The sequence below is a fragment of the Hippopotamus amphibius genome, chromosome 8 (assembly GCF_030028045.1).
Source record: "Hippopotamus amphibius kiboko isolate mHipAmp2 chromosome 8, mHipAmp2.hap2, whole genome shotgun sequence".
NCBI lineage: Eukaryota > Metazoa > Chordata > Mammalia > Artiodactyla > Hippopotamidae > Hippopotamus > Hippopotamus amphibius.
The window spans coordinates 18,940,430-18,956,506 of record NC_080193.1 but is presented as its reverse complement, the minus strand read 5'-3'; the positions used below and the strand labels follow the sequence as shown (position 1 = coordinate 18,956,506).

The 16,077-nt window shown below is 46.5% G+C and overlaps 2 protein-coding genes across 15 annotated transcripts in view; one reads left to right on the top strand and one right to left on the bottom strand.

Annotated features, from left to right (window-relative positions):
• Positions 1–16,077, top strand: part of IFT81 (intraflagellar transport 81) — a 241,975-nt gene that overhangs the window by 99,040 nt on the left and 126,858 nt on the right. The gene's annotated exons all lie outside the window — the stretch shown is intronic.
• Positions 1–16,077, bottom strand: part of LOC130859527 (P2X purinoceptor 7-like) — a 48,692-nt gene that overhangs the window by 23,016 nt on the left and 9,599 nt on the right. For 3 of the 4 annotated variants that reach the window (XM_057747012.1, XM_057747013.1, XM_057747015.1), the window contains exons 2-5: positions 6,659–6,827; positions 5,460–5,528; positions 1,424–1,496; positions 254–350 (exon numbers count right to left, since the gene is read on the bottom strand). In XM_057747012.1, the coding sequence (XP_057602995.1) occupies positions 254–350; positions 1,424–1,496; positions 5,460–5,528; positions 6,659–6,827 (408 nt within the window). Of the gene's footprint in view, positions 1–253; positions 351–1,423; positions 1,497–5,459; positions 5,529–6,658; positions 6,828–7,333; positions 7,414–16,077 lie in introns of those variants that run through there. The other variant, XM_057747014.1, reaches the window with a different exon arrangement.

The window sequence follows — 16,077 nt, the reverse complement described above, 5'->3', positions numbered from 1 at the left end:
GCCAAGGGGCAGGGAAACCCAAGGATGCTCAAGGTAGTAGTTATTTACCAGTTGGTATGGAATTATTTCAATATTTTAACAACAGCATGGTCTTCCCAGAGACCACTAGTGTGCTTGGCACGGGAGCCACCAAGCCATTAAGACCTGGGACTTGGGGGGATGGTGCTGAGAAGGGAAGTTGGGACAGTGCCAGGCAGGGCCTTATCTGCTCAAAGCTGGGGGCCACCGTGTCCGTCCCCTCCCTCCAACTCACTCTGGGGCCTTTTCCACTGCCTCGACGGGACACCAGGCGGAGACTTCACAGGTCTTCTGCTTCCCTTTATACTCTATACACCTGCCAGTCTGGATTCCTGTGGGGGTCAAAGGGTCACAGAAGCACAGGTGTGAAAGAACCCGGGGCGGGGTGGGGGTGGGGGGACGGGTGAGAAACTCCACCCAACTCAAGAGACTATGTTTTTCAACCCAAGCAGTTTCAGTTTCCCTGAAACTCCATCCAAACCACAAACTTACATAAGAAAAACCAAGCAAAAAACAACGTATCGAAGTTAAGCTTTTCAAAAAAGGATTGAAGAGAACACAGAAAGACCATGGATGCTATTGGATTTTTTGTTTGTTTGTTTCCTTGCAAGAAAAGATGCCTGAGAGGGAAGCTGAGCAGGTGTATTCTTTTGCCTGGTATAAATGGACTAGAACTTGGCTTCTAAACAGTCATCCAAGTCCCTTTTAGATGTATATGGCATATACCAGGATGCACAGAGCCATGGAGTGAGCACAGCACATCTTCCTGGAGTATCAGTGTCACTAACAGATTTTTGAGAGGAAAGTTAAAAAGTAAATAATAAATACTGTTAATGACCTCTCCACTACTTGAATGCACGTGTATTATGGAATGGAATTGAATATTCATATATGCCTTTTGTGTACATGTGTTATAAACACTGATGGTTTTTACTTTTTCTTTTTTCTGGTAAATGTGTGTGTGTGTGTGTGTGTGTGTGTGTGTTGTGCCTTTTTAAGTTAAAACAAGAGCTTTGGAAATTCTGCAGGTGAATATTGCCCCCAGGTCCCCTGAGGGTACACAGTCATGCTTTTCAACCTTTGGGGAAATTCAAGAGGAAATATTTAGGATACTCAGGTGATGCTCTGGGCCATTCAGCTTTTCTATCAGTGAGAGCCCTGAAGGGGCTAATTCTGCGAGATTTTCAGGAGCTGCTCTCACTGGGAATTAGAATCACGTTCATGGTCAGCTGCTGGTCCTCTGGGTTCAGAGTCGAGGCATGGGGCAGGTACAGGCTCAGCCGTGGCCTGGGGAGGGTGGACGAAGGCAGCTGAAAGCCAGAGGCTAAAGATCTGGGCATCTCAAATGTCACCAGGATTCCAGACCATGCACCCACGGGGTCTCAGGACAAGAAACAGGACATACCTTTGCTCTTTGGGCCCATCCATCCCTTTTCACAACCCCGGTCAGAGGAACACAGCGTCCTGCGGGTGGGATACTGCAGAGAGAAGGACAAGGTAGTGGGGAATAAGCATCGTGTGTCCCTACGATACAGAAGAGCAGATGTCTATGTCCACACAGAAACTTGCACATAATGCCAAAAAATGGAAAGAGCACAAATCTCTACCAGTAGGTGAATGGACAACTAAAGTCTAGTACGTTCATCCAATGGAATGTTATTTGGCCACAAATAGGAATGAATGAAGTATTGACACATGCTACAGTGCAGATGAAACCTGAAACATGATGCTAAGTGAAAAAAGCCAGATACGAAAGGCCACATATTGTATGATTCTGTGTATATGAGGGGTTCACAAGAGGCAAATCCATAGACAGAAGGGTGATCGGTGATCGGTGGTCTCCAGGGGCTGAGGGAGGTGGGAATGGGGAGTGGCTGCTAATGGGCATGAGGTTTCTTTCTGGAATGATGAAAATGCTCTGGAAACTGACAGTGGTGACGGCTGCACAGCTCGGTGAATATACTAGAAACCACTGAATTGTACACTTTAAAAAGGTGAATTTTATGGTTTGTGAATTATATCTCAATAAAGTAAAAATACGTGAAAGTCTAAGAAGCATACGCCAGGGACCACTTTCCGGGACAGGCCTTGGTTTGGAGAGCAGGGGGCCTGGTTCAAGCAGCCCTGTGGCTGCAGAAGCAAGTGAAGCAGACAGGCACAAAAGCTCAGCAGGAAATGTGGAAAGAAAGGACTCCAGCCAGCACTCTCTCCTGGCCTGAGAAAATGAGGTCAGTCAGCTTTCAGGACTAAGGCCTGAGGGTGGAATGAGGAAAAGAAAAATGAGATGACTTGGTTTATGCATACTCGACTTCCCGTTTTCCAGGGACCAGGTTTCATAGCCAGTCTTAGGGAAACCAGAACCTCTGTGAAAATAGTGTCTTCTGCGCAATTTTACAGAGATTCAGGGGAGCCCCAGGCTTGGACCCTGGCATAACCAGGTTCAGCAGTAGCTGCACCATTTTCCAGCTGAGGGCCCCAGGCAAGTCACTTTGCCTCTCTGAGCCTCAGTTTCCTCACCTGTAAAAGGGGAAGGAACAGATGTGTCTTACATGGTTGTTGTGAAGATGAAATGAGTTATCATGAGAAAGGGTTCAGCACATGGCTCTTGCTTAATGAACATTTCCTATAGTTTCTATCTCTTTCATGTTCTCTTTTCTTCCCAGGTTGCTTTGTTCCTATTACCCAGCATGTCCTTGGTTTGCTGCCCTTGTGACCCCCAACTACACTGTGAACGCTTTGCACACACAGCCTGGGTCATATCTTTGTAGTCTGAGTGCCTGACACATGGTGGGTCTTGATAACTATGGAAAGAATGAATGAATGAATGAGTGGCTCTTGGGAAGCTATGTTATTTTGATTATCGACTGGAAAGAAATCTCAGGAAAGAAGATAAACCAGCTCTATTTTACTCTCGAAAAGAAATTCCAAAATTAAAAAAAAAAGATGTTTTAATCTTCTCTTTTTGTGATTGTCACGTGCACTGACGATGGCCACAAATTCTTTGTAACTCTTGCCATTGGGAGGTAGAGTGCTTCCCCTTCTCTTTGAAGCTGGGCTGGCTCTGACCCAATAGCCAACAGAAGGCAGTGGACGTAACGCTGTGTCAGCTCTAGTCCTGAACCTGGGAGGCCTGGAAGCTTCTTTTGGTTTGTGGGAACCTGAGCTGCTATGAGGAAGTTTGGAAAGACTATGTGGAGAGACTCTGAAAGGAGGAGAAGCCTTGAGATTCCCCGAGAGGAAGAGAAGGCCAGCCATCCCGGTACCTCAGCTGAGCCTCCAAATGCCGCCAGCCCCAGCCGCCATCTGACTTCAGCGCCATGAGAGATCCCACGCAGACCCCAAGATCAGCAGAACCGGCCACCTGAGCTCAGTCAACCACTGAACTGTGAGAGCTCATCAAATGCTTATTGCTTTAAGTCCACCTGGTTCAGGGTAGTTTGTTATGCAGCAACAGATGATTAGAACCAGTGTCTCCTCATTTTGATGTACAGCTGGCTTTGGCCATATTTACTGAGTCAAGCCCTATCCTTGACTTTCATCTCCCCATCAGAGTTAGGGTGGTGAGTATGCAGAGAGAGGAGGCGAATATCCCATTAGAGCAAGCCAAACCAGCTTGGGTCACAGGTTAGAATTTCAAGAGTGACGTGGTGTTCTCTGGGCTGGCAATGCCTCCACAGAGCTCTTGGAGTTCCAATCAAGTCTGAGTGACATCCTGTCTGTGAAGGAGTAACTTGTCACCTGAATCATAACACTTCGCACATATCGAGTGCTTACAGTGTATCGTGTTGTTTCCAGCCTGTCATAGTGATTCGCTCATGTTTCACCAATTCTAAGAGCTAAGATTTGTAATTAGCCCCATTTTGCGAATGAGCATATCCAGGCACAGAGCATCGAAGTTGCCTGCCCAAAGTCACAAAGCTAGTTAGTCAAGTATTGAACCATTTACAGTCTAGCTCCTAAATCCAGGCTCTTAATCTCGGGGCTGTCCTAACTGTCTTCCTTACAAGTCTCAATAACTTGAAAAGCGCTGTGAGGGTCTTCCCTGGCGGTCAGATGGTTAGGACTCCGAGCTTTCACTGTCAGGGGCATGTGTTTGATCCCTGGTCGGGGAACTAAAATCCCACAAGCTGCGGCATGGCCAAATAAGAAAAGAATGGCATCTCTGATAAGTGTCACGGGGGTAGTGTGAGTAGCAATTCCAGAGTCCGGGGGAAAAAAGGGAGCCAGGGGCCCCAACCTGGATATGACCTTGGATGCTGCTGGGAAGGGAGGTGGGAGGGAGCCTTTAGTTGGATTGGCACCCGGCTACTTCATTAGAGTAGCAGGAACATTTCCGGGGAGATGGGGGCCAAAAAACATACACCAGTCTCCTTTTAGGGGAGCATTATTGAGATAGACACCAAGGGAATGTTAGCTTGTTTCCAAGTTAAGGTAGAGATGATGGCAAGGGCTGTAATGAGAGAGAGCATATCCATCCTGATCTCTCAGACACTCAGAAATCTAGGCCTTGTCACCAGAGAGGGCGGATGAGAAAAACCCACAGGCAAGGCTGGCCTTCCCCGCAGACTGGGGACCCGCTCAGTATTGCCACAGTGTCGCACCCTGCAGTTGGGATGATCCCTGGTGAGGTGCAAACACATCGCTATAGACAAACTTATCAGAATAGCTAGTTATCATCTTACAGAGCAGAGAACAGGACTGGGATGGGACAGAATAGGAGAAATATGTTTTGACAGGGAAGAAGGTTTTGCAGAAAGAAGTAGGGGAAGGTGGAGAGAATATGAGAGGGCAAAGCCAGGTTGGGAAAGGCTGCATGGGTAGTAGTGGGAGGGGCGGGAGACATGGGAGCATTCCCACCTGATAAAGAGCCTAAAACTCTTACGAAGTGGGATGAAAAATCAAACTTGAGCTCTGACAATTTTTCCAGGATGGCCTTGCAGGGGTTTTAGAGTCTACTGTGGCAGGAGAAGCTGTGAATGAGGACAGCTGCATTCCAAACTTGTCTGTGCCTCCAGCAAACTGTGTGACATTGGGGAGGTCACTGAACCTCTCTGATCTTTGTGCTGACTTGTAAAATGGGACTGGGGGTGCTGTTGCCCCCCTAAAGTTGGTGTGAGGTCCCACTGAAACGTGCAAAGGCCAAGGATCCCTGTTCTCATGAGCTGCACAGGGAGCGAGCAATGGAGAAAGGGGGCCTCGAGCTGCACAGGCTCCTAGTGCTGGAGCTGGAGACCCAGGGGGACAGACAAAGATCTGGTGGTTAGAGAATGAGAACTGCAACATCTTCTCACCCTTTCCTCCTGGCCCAGATCTACACCCCTGCTTTGTAACAAGCAGAGGCTCAGTAAATATTTGTGGGCTCCCAAACACCCCTGGTCTCCATTTCCATTTCCTCTGACCTTTGCCTCCTCCAGGAATTCTCATCACCCATCACTCCTTACCTCGGGACACAACCCTTTCACTTGGCCTTCTGTCTTCTGAAAGTTTGTCATCACAAAAAAGGAGTTCCCCTGTGGAGAAAAAGGAGAGAAGGCAAATGTAGAGCCATTGAGAACAGAACTACTTAATCATAGTAATCCAGCTGGCTAAGTGCCTGGGGGCGAACGTTTCCACCCTTCTAAGCTTCAGTCTAGAAATCCCAGTCTGGAAGCAACTCGACTACCCTGAGGGCTTAACATCAAAGCTGGGTGAGCCTCCCTGCTGAGCCAGGGAGAGCAGAGGAACCTTCAGAATGATTGAGCATTCATTTTCCATTCCAGCCCCAAAGGAGCCTTTTCATTTTTTGGATACAGTAAAATCCCATTAAGTTGAAAGTGAAGAGAGCTGGGGAGACGGAGGTGGGGGGTGTCACCTCCATTAGAATGCTGTTCAGATTATCCAGGACTTTAATGAAAGGGCAATAGGGCATCCCACCACCTGGGAAATAGCCTGAGATTTTAATGACCCACTGTGGGAAACAATCAGATAGCAGCTTGGCTTTTATGGTTTTGCAATGCTTTCCAGCTCCCAACGGCTGTCAATGTGCCCTTTTGTCCCTCCCGCCCCCCATCTGTTTTTTGGTGTTCTCAGCTCCACTTCAGTTTCTCCTTTTTGAGAGTTCTACTTTCATTCTCTCTTCTTGGAAGTTGATACAATCTCATGTCCTTTCTCTGTGGGCTACAGCCTTCCTTTCTTTGTTATCTATAGCCTTCCCTTGTGCAAAACAGTACCCAAGAGTGTTATCCTGGAGACATTTTTTTGGATAAAATGCCACAGAAACAATATAGCATGGCTGGTCCCCTCTAGGCAGAAAGTTCTTTGCCTTCTGGATCTAGGCAAAGCTTGCTGACTTGATGGCCCTGCTTCTGAAAAGCTGTATAAATCAAGTGTGAGTGAATCAAATCATGTTTTCAGTGCACCAGGACACACTGCTATTTTGAGAAACCCTGTAGGCTCGATAAAGCCAAGAATTATCTCCTTTGAGTTGCTGGATTTGACCTGATTTCGCAATTTTTAGGTTTTCTCAGTTGGGATTTTCACAGAGCTTTTTAAATGGGGCCAGTGTTTTTCTGGAGCGAGGCTCTAGGTCCCAGGGGAGGGGGCGAGGCCCTGGGGACAGTGACGAGAGACAACTTCTGGGAGGATGCTGAGGAGTGCTCACCTGCAGGGGGACGGTATAATCTGCCGTGTCGAAGACATTCCACGCTACCTTCTTCAGTCCATTCTCCATAATCTCCTCTTTCACCTCTGCTATCCCTTTCACCTTGGCATGCACAGAACTGATAACAGGCTCTTTCCGTTGGTACCGCTTGTCAGTCACCAAAGCAAAGCTAAACGGCAGGCACAGAAAGCATCAGTGGTTTTCTCAAGGGAGGCACAGTACAGTAGTTTTGGATGCAGCTTCCAAAAGCCACCTCCATTTAAATCCTAGGTTTTCTGGGTGACTTTGGGCAAGTGATTGCCTTCTCTTTGAGTCATTTTCCTTATCTGTAAAATGGGAAGAATAGTCACACCTCCCTCATGGGGTTGTTGTGAGGATGGAAGGAAATATGCACACCAACTCCTTAGCACTGTACCTGGCGCATAGTGAGCTCTCACTGCGTGGAAATTATTGCCCCCAATGCCAACCTCTACTATTGCCTAATACAGACCCTCATTTATGGGTTGCCTTCCCAGATGCCAAAGTCCACCCCAGCTTGGTCCACCAGCTTTGTTCTGAGACTCAGGAACACGTCAGCATCTGTCTAAGGGTGTTTCCAGCAGGTCAGCCTCCTGTTTTCCAGAAACCCCCACCTGATTTATAAAGAACGTAAATAATATGGATAACAGCACCTACCCTTTACTGAGCACTTGCTATGTGCCACGTGCTCTGTGTGCATCATCTCCTTCAGTGCTCACGACAGCAATAGGCGATAGTTACTGTAATCCTCACCCTTCTGTAGGTGAGGGAATGGGCTCAGAGAGGTGAAGGGGCTTGCCCAAGGTGCCACGGGTAGTCAGCGGCAGGACTGAGGTCCTGGGTTGGTCTACCTTATAGCCCAGAGCCAGACCTCTCAACCACGTGCTGTACTTGTTCATGCATGACGTGGCCCTGCCTCTGGTTTCCTGCCTTTTGATCCATTCATAAGCTATTAATACCGTCTTTAGAATGTGAATCTACATTATTATGGTGGGGGAAATAGAAGAAGAAAGTGGAATCGATAACAAAATGGTATATTCCATCTCCATTTGTCTGTTTTTTTGTCTCCCATTGTCCTGAAAAATCAAGTTTATTTTATTTTATTACTTATTTATTTATTACTATTTTTTCTTTTTTGGCTGCATTGGGTCTTCGTTGCTGCATGGGTTTCTCTAGTTGTGGCAAGCCGGGACTACTCTTAGTTGCAGTGTGCAGGCTTCTCATTGTGGTGGCTTCTCTTGTTGTGGAGCATGGGCTCTAGGCGCACTGTCTTCCGTAGTTGCAGCACGCGGGCTCAGTAGTTGTGGCTTGAGGGCTCTAGAGCACAGAGTCAGTAGTTGTGGCACACGGGCTTAGTTGCTCTGTGGCATGTGGGATCTTCCCGGACCAGAGATTGAACCTGTGTCCCCTGCATCGGCAGGCAGATTCTTAACCACTGTGCCACCAGGGAAGTCCCTTATTTTTTATTTCTTTGAGTTTTTTTGGCCGTGCCACGTGGCACTTGGGATCCTAGTTCCCTGACCAGGGATCGAACCCATAACTGCATGCAGTGGAAGCACGGAGTGTTAACCACTGGACCTCCAGGGAAGTCCCTTAAGAGTTTATTTTAAATGCTTTGTTTATTCATTCGGCATGTGTGTATTTGCTCAGCCTCGAATATCTGAATGATGCTAGGGAGTCTAAGCCAGTGGCTGCCCTCTATGAGCTGCCCTTGGGAAACCAAGACACAGTGGGCCAAGGCTTGGTCCCAGCTGTTGTCAGCCTTGGCTGTACAGTGTAATTACTTAGACGGCTTTCAAAATTGCAGCTCCCCAGTCTCATCCCTGGGAACTCTGATTCAGTAGGTCTGGGGAATTATCCAGGTATGGGTATATTTTTCTGAAGTCGATTCTAATGCACAGCCAGGGTTGAGGACCCCTGGGAGACTCATGGAATGACAGCTCTCATTTGGCAATATGAAGTACTGTACATTTGAAGTGCATTCCCCATGCCCCAACAACTCCACTCGTAGGTATACGCCCCAGAAAAACCCTCAAACATGTGCCCAAGGAGTTATGGACAAGAAAGTACACTATTAGTAATAGGGAAAACTGGAAATAAGCGAAATGTCCTTGACCATTGAATGGGTGAATAAATTGTTGGATTCATCCAATGGGATGTTCTGCAACAGTAAAAATGAATGGAGAGCTGCTTGTATCCATATGGAAATAATGTAACATTGAGTACAGAAAGCATGCCACAGAATGAGATAAAGTTTAAAGAAATTCAAAACAACATTATACACTTAAATACCTATCCATGCATATTTATAGCAGCACTATTCACAGTAGTCAAAAGGTGGAAACAACCCAAATGATCCTTAAAAGGTGAATGGATAAACAAAATGTGGTCTCTCCAAACAACAGAATATGATCTACCCACAGAAAGGCATGAAAGGATGCACATGCTATACTGTGGATGATCCTCAGAAAACATTGTGCTGACTGGAAGAAGACAGACACAGAAGGCCACGTAGTGTGTGATACCACTTATATGAAATGTCCAGAATAGGTAAATCCAGAGAGGGAGTAGGCTGATGGTTGCCAGGGGCTGGGGGAAGGGGTAAATGGGAAGTAACTGCATAATGAGGTTTGCATTTTGGGTGAAAAAACACTTTGGAACTAGGTGGAGGTGGTGGTTGCACAACATTGTGAAGGCACTAAATGACACTGACTTCGCTTTGAAATGGTTAATTTTATGTTTTATGACTTTCACCTCAATTAAAAGAGAAAAAAATATATTTATAGCTGTAGACTTATGTTGTAGAAACATTAAAACAAACATAGAATGAGAAACACCAAATTCAGCATGGATATATATAAGGGAAGAGGAAAGAGAATGGGAGAAAGGCTAGGTTTGCAGGGAGCAAAAACTGGGTTAGTAATTAAGTTGGATGGCTGTACATGTGTATTTATTATATTGTTCTCAATATATTTTCATATTTCTATAACATGCATTACAAAAGAAAGCACATCAAGAAAGACTTTGGGTGGGGCTTCCCTGGTGGTCCAGTGGTTAAGACTCCACGCTGCCAATGCAAGGCGCCCAGGTTCGATCTGTGGTTGGGGAACTAGATCCCGCCTGCATGCTGTAACTAAGGGTCCTTATGCCACAACTAAGAAGTCCACATGCTGCAACTAAGAAGCCCGCATGCTGTAACTAAAGATCCTACATGCCGCAGTGAAGATCCCATGTGCCGCAACGAAGATCCCACATGCCACAATGAAGACCTGGCACAGCCTAAATAAATGAATATGTTTTAAAAAGGAAAAAGAGAAAGACATTGGGGCCAGAGATGCAGATGTGAGATGCAATCAGCATGTATGAGTCAGAGCTATTCAATGTAATTCCGTAGACAAATATGATAATATATATCAGCCTAGCATCACAGCGTGCACACGGCGTGTATGTGCAGTGTTCTTTTGTGTTGGATATCACAGCAGTCTCCCAGAATAACACTGGGTCAGTTTGGCCCTCCATTTGGGAAGCTCAGTCTCTCATATTCATCCCAAAATGCACAGCATGTTATAGATCAGCCTTAATGGAATCCAACCCTCTCATAAATCAGAAAACTTGTCTTTATATAATAATGAACATATCATTTTAAGAATTAAAATACTTCAGAGATGCATCAAAGGAAAAAAAAGAGAGGAAGAGAAAGAGTCCGCCGTCCTGCCCTGTGGAAAGAACATTCTAACGCCTGTCCCAGCGGCTGTCTCCCTACCTGCTTGGTGACTCAGGCGAGCCATGCCACCTCTCTGGGCTGTGGATTTAGTCCCTGAATGAGGGGACAACTGCCTGGGCTGCCTAGTCCCTAGGACCTTTTGGCTCTAAGAAGCTACAGTTCTCTGCATTCTGAAGAGGGCAAAACCACTGGTCCCTGGAGCAAACAGGGGCCTTGAGGAGCTGGGGATTCAGCCAGGCCTTGCAGGATGGGTAGATAGAGATGGGGGAGAGGAAAGCTGAAGAGTCTGGGAAGGTGAGGAGAATGAATGTGCGAGGAGCCTGGGTCCTCACAGGCCAGTCTGGCTGGAGAGGAGGGCTGTGGAGGGCCAGAGGGAGGAGGGAAGGATGCAGAGTAAGGTCAGCCCAGGGAGTCCTCAGTGGCACATTTCACCTGACTCACCAGATGTAGACCACGATGCCCACCATAAAGAGGTTCTTCAGAGTCCCAATCCACGAGTTTTCAATGAGAACGACTTTCACAGATGTGTGCTGGCACCTCAGGGGGAAATGGCTGCACCCCCCCATGCTGGGAGAGTCCTCAAAGCACCTTGGGGAGGAAGTGCCTCTCAGCAGAGCCTGACTTGCCCTCACAGGGCTCACTGAACAAAGGTAACAGTAGAGTGAAAGGATGTGACCTGAAAGTGAACTACCCTCCCATCCGGTTAACTGACGCTTACCCTGGGGCCAATAGGCATTTTCTTGGGCCCCCAAGAGAACTGTGGGTCGTGGGCCCTCTGTGCCTCATGGAGAGGTTGAGCCTGCAGCCTCTGTGTCTTATATTTAAAATCCCAAGAGAGGAGTCTGATTATGGCCAACCCTGATCCACTCAGCTGTAGGGGGAGGTCAGCAAGGGGCCAGGGCAGCCAGAGATGCACTGAGAAGAAAGTGGAGGAGACCCTGCACCCCCAAGGCAAGTTAAATGCTGGTTTTATTGGTTTTCCCGTCGGTGCTGTTACAAACCACCGTGGATTAGTGACTTAAAATAACACAAAGTATTTTCTCTTAGATTCGGGGGGCAGATGCCTAACATCATTCTTATAGGACTAAAATCAAGGTGACAGCAGGCCTGGTCCTTCTGGAGCTCGGCTAGAGAGTGTGTTCTCACCTCTTCCAGTGTCTAGAGACTGCCTAGGCATCCCTGGGCTCCCAGCCACATCACTCCATCCTCAGCTCCTCTTGTCATGTCTCCTTTTTTTGACTTTGACCATCTTGCCTCCCCCTTGTAAGGACTCTGCTCAGATAATCAAGAATAATCTCTCTTGGGCTTTCCCGGTGGCGCAGTTGTTAAGAATCCGCCTGCCATTGCAGGGGACACGGGTTCAATCCCTGGTCCGGGAAGATCCCACGTGCCACAGAGCAACTGAGCTTGTGTGCCACAACTGCTGAGCCTGTGCTCTACAGCCCAGGAGCCTCAACTGCTGAGCATACTGAAGCCGAGGCGCCTAGAGCCCATGCTCCAAAACAAGAGAAGCCACCCCACTGACAAGCCAGTGCACAGCAACAGAGACCCAACGCAGCCAAAAACAAACAAACAAACAAACAAACAAACCAATAATCTCTCCTTCTCAAGACCCTGAACTTAATCACATCTGCAAAGTTGCTTTTGCCCCATAAGGTAACATATTCACAGGTTCCAGAGATTAGGACACAGAAATTCTGGTGCTGGGCTGGGGGCATTATTCAGCCTACTGCAAGCCTGTTCTACTCTGCCCCACCTGTCCTTGAGCAAGCTAGTGAGGGGGCTCAGTTTCTTGTTACCCACAGCCTGGCTAAGACATCACCTGCCCTTCTAATTCCCTTTGACTGTTGCACTTCTCCACCATCTAGTACACTAGAAAACCCTGCCTTTTCATACTTCCCAGACTGTCTCCCCTCATTCAGAAAAACTCCTACTGCAGGACACAATACTTTGTACACAGCCTTCTCTACGGAGAGCAGAGAGTGAATCCTAATCTACTAGTTAATGGTTACCAATTAGAGGAAATATAATAGGCGCATGTAAAGGCATTGAGCTCAAAAACTTAGTTATGCAAATACAGGCCATGGACCGCCCAAATTGGCAGAGGTTTATCTTAGAGGCCCCAAATTTTAAATAACTCTAAACGCATATTAATCACTATTGTGTTATATCATCTAGACCCCCCAAAACTAGTGTTGTCTTAAGCTTTGGTGAGAGAAGTAGAATATTCCACTTGAGGGTGGTGATAAGCCAGTGACCCATGCCCTACTTAGGCAGCAAGCAGCAGGAGCCCCATGTTCAGGTCGTATGAGCCACATTTGTAAAGAGAATCCCATTTGTTGTTGTAAAAGTGTAAATTTTGCAGAAAAGCACAAAGAACAGGAAAAGGTTCCAGCTGTTCTCCCTCCCTGAGGTTATCACTGTTGAAACTTTGAGAGTATCTTCCAGATATCTCTTTATGCCCCCACCTAGACACAGGAACATGGCCACACTCTACATTGCTATTATGTAACTTGCTGTTTTTCCTCAATAATGTCATTAACTCTTTTCACAACAGTAGTGAGAAATGTGTGATAAAGATAGATCTATGATACGTAACCACTTTGAATGGTTACAGAGTATCGTATTGTTTAGGTTGGAAGATATAAAATTGCCCATTTTGTAGACTAAAACAGTCCAGTATTGGCAGTTTCATACGTTTCCGCCTAAGAGGTGAATTGTGAAACTTTGCCAACTGGTCTCTTACTGATGAATATTTAACTGGAACTTTTGTTCTTTTTTCCCAATTATGAACATGTTTAGTATTCGTGATCCAGGTTTTACTATGTGCCAAGCTCTCTTCTAAGCATATATTAATAACATATATTAACTCTTTCAATCCTCACCTCCCCAAAAATAATCCTGTAAAGACGGTATAGTATTACCCCCACCTTATAGCTGGGCAAGCTGTGACACAGAGAAAGTGAGCCCAAGTTCACATAGTGCTATAGACGGAATGTTTGTGACCCCCCCCCCCCAAAATTCATAAGTGGAAACCTAACCGCTATGTGATGCTACGAGGAGGTGGGGCTTTTGGGAAGGGAGTAGGTCATGAAGGCAGAGGCCTTATGAGTGGGATTAGTGCCCTTGTAAAACAGGCCCCAGAAAAACCTCGCCTCTTGTGCCATGTGAGGACATAGCAAAAAGATGGCCATCTAAGGGGACTTCCCAGGTGGCGCAGTGGGTAAGAATCTGCCTGCCAATGCTGGAGACACAGGTTCTATCCCTTGGCTGGGAAGATCCCACATGCCTTGGAGCAACTAAGGCCTCCTACCACAACTACTGAGCCCATGTGCCACAACTACTGAAGCCCGCGCACCTAGAGCCCATGCTGCGCAACAAGGGAAGCCACCGCACTGAGAAGCCCAGGCACTGCAACGAAGACCCAATGCAGCCATAAACAAACAAACAAATAAAAATAATAAATAAATCTTAAAAAAAAAAGGCTATCTATGGACCGGGAATTGGTATCTCACCAGATACCATATCTGCTGGTGCATTGATCTTAGACTTTTCAGCTCCTAGAAATAAATTTCTGTTGTTTATAAGCCACTCAGCCTGTAGTATTTTTTTTATAGCTGCCCCAGTGAACTAAGACACATAGTAAGCAGCAACACTGGCTCCACAGCTTCTGCTCTCTTGTGTGGTATTGCAAATGGAACTGTTTTCTTAGTTTCTTTTTTGGATTGCTCACCGTTGCTGTATAGAAGCATGTCGGATTTTTGTGTGTTGCTCTTGTACCTTAAAACTTTACTGACTGGTTTATTAACTTGAATGTTTTTTTTGTGAATTCTTTGTAATTCTCCATATATAGGATCTTATCATCTAAGAATAGTTTAGGTCTTTTTCCAATTTGGATACCTTTTATTTCTCTTTCTTGCTCAGTTGTTCTGGCTAGAATGTCCAGTACAGTGTCGAATAACAGGCATTTCAGTGGTGAAACAGGTGCATTTGTCTGGTTCCTGATCTTTGGGGTGCTGGGGGCAGCCCTCAGTCTTTTACCATTGAGGCTCAGTCTGTTCACTCTTTTAAAAAATCTTATTTATTTATTTATTTGGCTGCACTGGGTCTTAATTGTGGCATGTGGGATCTAGTGCCCTGACCAGGGATCGAACCCAAGCCCCCTGCATTGGGTGTGTGGAGTCTTAACCACTGGACCACCAGGGAAGTCCCTCAGTCTGTTTTCTTAAACACTATGCTTCATTGCCTCTCCACTCTCCTCTTTCATGTTGCCAGGCACATATTTACAAGAATCTTCACACCTGAGGTAAATTTTACACCTTAAGATAAATTTCTGGGTCAAAGGATATGCACATCTTTTATCTCAGTTCGTTTTGCCAAACCACAAAGGCTTAAACCATTTCATGTTTCCACCAGCAAAGCAAGAGTGTACGCACCACCTTTTAAGAGGGCCTTGACAAGCAAGAGTGTGGTTGTGTGGGCTTGGCTGAGATAACAGAGGGTCTGGATATTGTGTTAGGGGCGCATAGGCAGAGGCACTGGGGCTATTATTTTGGAGAAGTAGAGAAATACAATAGCAGCTGCAGCCATTTGGAAAGTGTCACATAGAAGAGGGACCACAGGGCAGAACTCTAACCAAGGAGGTAGATTTTGGTTCATTGTGAGGAAGAAATGTCTGACGATGAGAACAGTCCTGGAACAGAACAGGCTTTCCTTGGGGTGGCTGGTTGGTGACAGGGACACCAGCGGTGATGAGGACGAGGCTGATGGTTTGGGGGCGATGATGATGATGAGAACTTTCACGTCCCTCATCATCTCCCTTCTCTCGAGTCTCGCCTCCACCTGCATCCCAACATCATTTCCCACCTTAAAAATAACCCCCACCCCGACCCCACATTCTTCACCTTCTACCACTTGATGCCTGTCTTCTCCTTTATAGCCAAGTCCCTTGAAAAAGGGAGTCACCACATCCATTTCTGCATCTCCACTCCCTCCTCTGCCTACTCCAGTCTGGCTCCCACCCCCAGAGCTTCTATAAAGGCTCTCTTGCCAAGTAAACAGCAACACCATCACTAAATCCAATAGACATGCCACAGACCTGATCTTCCTGGAGTTCTCAGCAGCATTTGACACCAGTGACCATGTACCACCTCCCTGCACTGCCTTCGTCCCTCAGCGTCCCAGAATCCACATTCTCCTGACTTTCTTTGGATCTCCATGTTTGCCTTTTCTTTGGGAATCTCTGTGCTTCCCATCATTTAAAGCTTATCCTTCCTCAGGGGTCTGTTCTAAGCCCTCTTGCCTTCTCATCTACATCCTCTCTTGCTGGTTGGTTGCAGCTACTTCCATGGTTCTAGTTACCATTTGTCTGCTGGTGTACATAAATCTGCATCTCCAGCTCCAGATTCATATATCCCACTACCCACTCAGCATCTACATTTGTATGTCCTTAGACATGTCAAGCTCAGTGCCTTCCGTTCTGAATTCATCTTGCACCATAGATGGGCTTTTCCCCTCACATTTCCTATCCCAGTAAGTTCTTCCACCACTTGTCAGTTGCCCAAGCCAGAACATGGCACACTCCCGAATTCATCCTTTTCCCTCCTTGCCCCTCATTCATTCAATTGTCAAACCTTATTGCTTTATCTTTCCAACGTTACTCAAAACCATTTACTTC